The sequence below is a fragment of the Lactuca sativa genome, chromosome 4, assembly GCF_002870075.4.
Source record: "Lactuca sativa cultivar Salinas chromosome 4, Lsat_Salinas_v11, whole genome shotgun sequence".
NCBI classification, from domain to species: Eukaryota; Viridiplantae; Streptophyta; class Magnoliopsida; order Asterales; family Asteraceae; genus Lactuca; species Lactuca sativa.
The window spans coordinates 205,304,878-205,308,875 of record NC_056626.2 but is presented as its reverse complement, the minus strand read 5'-3'; the positions used below and the strand labels follow the sequence as shown (position 1 = coordinate 205,308,875).

Below are 3,998 nucleotides of genomic sequence, written 5' to 3'. Positions count from 1 at the left end.
TGTCGCTGCTGTTGTGTCGGTGGTTATTGGTGGCTCAGTCTCTACCTCAATCAGAATCACAGGCCTATCGAGAGCCAGGGTTGCAAATCTGGTTTTATTTCAGACGAATTTAGTGTTCGGTTTTTTGAATTTAGGGAAGAAAGAGGATAATAGGAAGATGCTATCAAGGAAGCAACGAGAGAGAACAAAGACTTTCACCACCGATATAGTTTTAACAGACAAAATCCACGCGGATGACATATGGGCTCCACGTGGACTATTTTAGTTGACCAAATGCCATGTGGCATATCAAAACTGATGATTAGGAAAGGGTTCACCGGGTGACCGTTTCATATTTTTGATAATGACCTTTTAAAACGGTAAAATAAAAATATGTACCCCTAAAATGCAAAAAAAAAAGTCACGAGTGACCATTTAAACCAATATACTAAAGTTTGTTGGGCTTAGTGACAATAACCCTACAAAAAATCTATATTAGAATGGAAATATCGGTAATACAATATACCCCAAATTCCATAAAATTAGAAACATATATATATTTTTATTGAATCTTTATAGGTAACAAAAACATATTTAAAATAACAAAATAATTTCTCAAACAAATGACACCTCATATCATCTTTATGCAACGGCAGGCATATCCTTCAACCATGGATCCAATGGCTTCCCAATAGAGTACACCACAAACCCAATCTCCCTCAACTCATCAGCCTTCACCACGTTCCTCCCATCAAACACAAACGCCGGTTTCGGCATGCTCTCATAAATCCTCCGGTAATCCAGCTTCTTAAACTCATCCCACTCCGTCAATATACACAGCGCATGAGCACCCTTCGCCGCCGCATATGCATCCCACTCCACACTCACCTGCTTCACCGAGCTAGGGCTCATCGGCTGCAGATGCACTGGGTGGTCCCAATCAAACTTGTTCATCGATAAGTCTCTCTGAATCTGATCTTCAGTCACCTGTGGATCGTATATGCTCAATCGAGCTTTATCCCCCAGCAACCCTTTGCAGACATCGATCGCCGGAGTTTCCCTCGTGTCTCCGGTGTCTTTCTTGAAAGCAAACCCTAAAATCGCAATCTTCTTCCCGGAAACTGTGTTGAACATCGATGAAACAATCCGGTTTACAAATCGAGATTTCTGGTAGTCGTTCACTTTAATCACTTGTTTCCAGTAATTTGCAACTTCCGGTAACCCGTTGCATTCACAGATGTAAACCAGGTTTAAGATATCTTTCTGGAAACAAGATCCACCGAATCCAACACTCGCGTTTAAGAACTTAGATCCGATTCTCGAGTCCTTACCTACAGCATGAGACACCTCCGCAACGTCAGCTCCGGTGGCCTCGCAGAGCGCTGACATGGCGTTCACCGATGATATCCTTTGTGCTAAAAAGGCGTTAGCTGCTAGCTTTGACAGCTCCGCCGACCATAAATTCGTGCAGATGATCCTCTCCTCCGGGACCCAATTCGCGTAAACGTTTTTCAATGCTTGAATCGCTTTCTGCCCTTCCGGCGTTTCTCTCCCGCCGATCAACACTCGGTCAGGGGCAAAAAGGTCATTTATCGCGGTTCCTTCCGCGAGGAATTCAGGGTTGGAGAGGATCTGGTAGTTGATTCCTTTACTGTTATGAGTGAGGATCTTCTCGATTGCTTCAGCTGTTTTCACGGGAACTGTTGATTTCTCGACTACAATCTTGTCGGATTTTGACACGTCAGCAATCATTCTTGCCGCGCTTTCCCAATACGTCAGATCCGCCGCCTTCCCGGCGCCGAGACCGCGGGTCTTCGTCGGAGTGTTGACTGAAACAAATATGATGTCAGCTTCTGCAACATGCTTCTCGACATCAGTGCTGAAGAACAGATTCTTCCCTCTGCAAGATTTGACGACGTCGTCGAGCCCTGGCTCGTAAATCGGAAGCTGATCGCTGTTCCAGGCGGTGATCCGAGAGACTGAAATATCAACCACCGCTACTTCAATGGAAGGGCATTTGTGGGCGATAACCGCCATTGTTGGACCTCCAACATACCCAGCTCCAATGCAACAGATTTTCACCATTTTTGTAGAGGAACTATGTCCTGAAAACATGATAAACAAAGGGGTTTTGTTAAATCTCATCTGCAATTCAATTTGACTGGTTTTCCTTCAAAATTTAGAATGAATAATATTGAACAGAAAGAAGCTTAGAACATATACCATTTGCTAAACTAGAAATCAAAGGTGGCATTTTTTTCAAGATTTTTTGAAATTTTCAGCAGAGTTTTTCAAATTTGTAAATTATGTTTTAATGGTGATCAAATTATTATAAAGAAAAGGAAGGTGTTAAACAAAAAGTAAGAAGGTTATAAACTTCATGATTTATAACTACAAGCTATATAATGTAGAATTTAATCAAGAAGACGTGAAAGAGATGAAGTTTTGAAAAACCAGGATGAAAAATTTTCACCTTGTGGGGAAGAACTTGCAGTGAGGTGAGACAAGAAAGGAGAGATGTTTTTGAATTGTACAGAAGTGGAAAGAGGAGAATGCATCTTTAAATACCCAAATTTTTTGAAGGATTGGAAACTCCAAAACTAAGCAAAGTGTCAAAGTCAGATTTAGAAATCTAAGCATACCACTAAATACGTTTCCAATGGGTACCTTTCAGTAGCTAACAAGGGAATTTTAACAATTTTTTCCATTGAAAAAAAAACATTTTTTTATAAAAAAAAAATATCCAAATTATTTTGGTGACTTGAAATGTCTTTTTGCACATGAATTTGGGTTAAACCCATTAAAAAGATGAAGACTTTCTTGAAAACCCAATTCAGAAAACATGATTCTTGGAGAAAATTCCATGTTTCAAAAGCACCAAACTGATACTTATGATTATGGGATACGTGTTCTTTTGTGAGGAAGAGTTGCTTTTATTGAAAGATTTATATATCTTTTATCAAAACCCCCATTTCACGTAATGATTCATTCAGAAAACCCATGCCCCAAAAGTGACAAAAATGTGAAACTTTTTAATGATGAAGGAAGGCATTTACTGATCTACAAACCAAGAACATGAAACTTTGGGCTTAATTCGCCATTGATACAAAAATACTTGCAAAACCCATGTTCCATAAGTACCAAAAATTGTGAAACATTTGAATAGGGTGATTACTTTTGTCGCTAGGGTTTCACTTTTACCGGTTTTAGGTTTAATGAATGAGACATCGAACGTGAATGGTGGGGGCTGAAAGAGAGCTTTAGTACAAAGGAAACATCGAACACAAGGAGAAGAAGAAAGAAGAAGGAAAACAGTTAAACGTGTTATTATTACCTGTTAAATTGGCTTGAAATCAGGTGCTGGGTGGTGCTACTCATGCGTCAAATGCACTGCTGTTGCCACAGCCCGTCTTCACAATTTATTAATTGGGAAAATGCATTAAAGTGAGTGTATAAAAAGATAGTATTAATATATATTCATAGTTTCATACCATTATATATGAATTTTATTGGAAAAAAATATATATTTTTTCAATTTATAAATTACACGGAAGTTTTTTTAGGAAATCGGTAATATAATTTTTATTTGTACAAGTTAGTTCTTATTGTTTTTTATTTTGTGTAAAATAAGCCCTTATGCTTGTTTTTGTGTACCATTCAAGGTTTTTACGATCTTTTACATTGAACAATTTTGTTTTTTATACGTATGTTTATACCAAATTTAGATCGAGCAACATTAGTTGTACTAAAGCAGCTTTAGAGGTCTAATTGATCTTAATTTTTCGATTAACTACAAAATAATAGTAGATATATTAGTATATCAAGTTGGATGTTTCAATATATTTTTGAACAAGTTTTGTAAAGACCACTTATAAAAAAACAAAGAAAAAACTTTTCCTTTTTGAACAAGCCTGACCTTTACAAAAAATCATACCTTAGAATAACAAACTCATCGAAAAAAAACGAATGTTTTTATTCATTTCACATAATGGTTATCAAATGCATGACCTCCCCAGCCC

General features: G+C 37.8%; 1 protein-coding gene across 2 annotated transcripts; it reads right to left on the bottom strand.

The window, feature by feature from the left end:
* Positions 1 to 511: 511 nt before the first annotated feature.
* Positions 512 to 3,441, bottom strand: LOC111902261 (UDP-glucose 6-dehydrogenase 3). Of its 2 annotated transcripts, none has more exons than XM_023898113.2 (2): positions 3,314 to 3,441; positions 512 to 2,084 (listed from the first exon to the last, which is right to left on the bottom strand). In XM_023898113.2, the coding sequence occupies exon 2, from the start codon at positions 2,062 to 2,064 to the stop codon at positions 622 to 624; it is 1,443 nt and encodes a 480-aa protein (XP_023753881.1). In that variant the 5' UTR covers positions 2,065 to 2,084; positions 3,314 to 3,441; the 3' UTR covers positions 512 to 621. The 2 variants fall into 2 exon arrangements, with proteins under 2 accessions (XP_023753881.1, XP_023753880.1); XM_023898112.3 differs by lacking the exon at positions 3,314 to 3,441 and adding an exon at positions 2,453 to 2,826.
* Positions 3,442 to 3,998: the final 557 nt, after the last annotated feature.

Excerpts from the sequence above, each read along its gene's own strand:
- LOC111902261 (XM_023898112.3), bottom strand. The coding sequence starts at position 2,537 with ATGCATTCTCCTCTTTCCACTTCTGTACAATTCAAAAACATCTCTCCT. Across the intron at positions 2,085-2,452 it reads TGCAAGTTCTTCCCCACAAG|GACATAGTTCCTCTACAAAA; the intron begins GTGAAAATTTTT and ends TCATGTTTTCAG.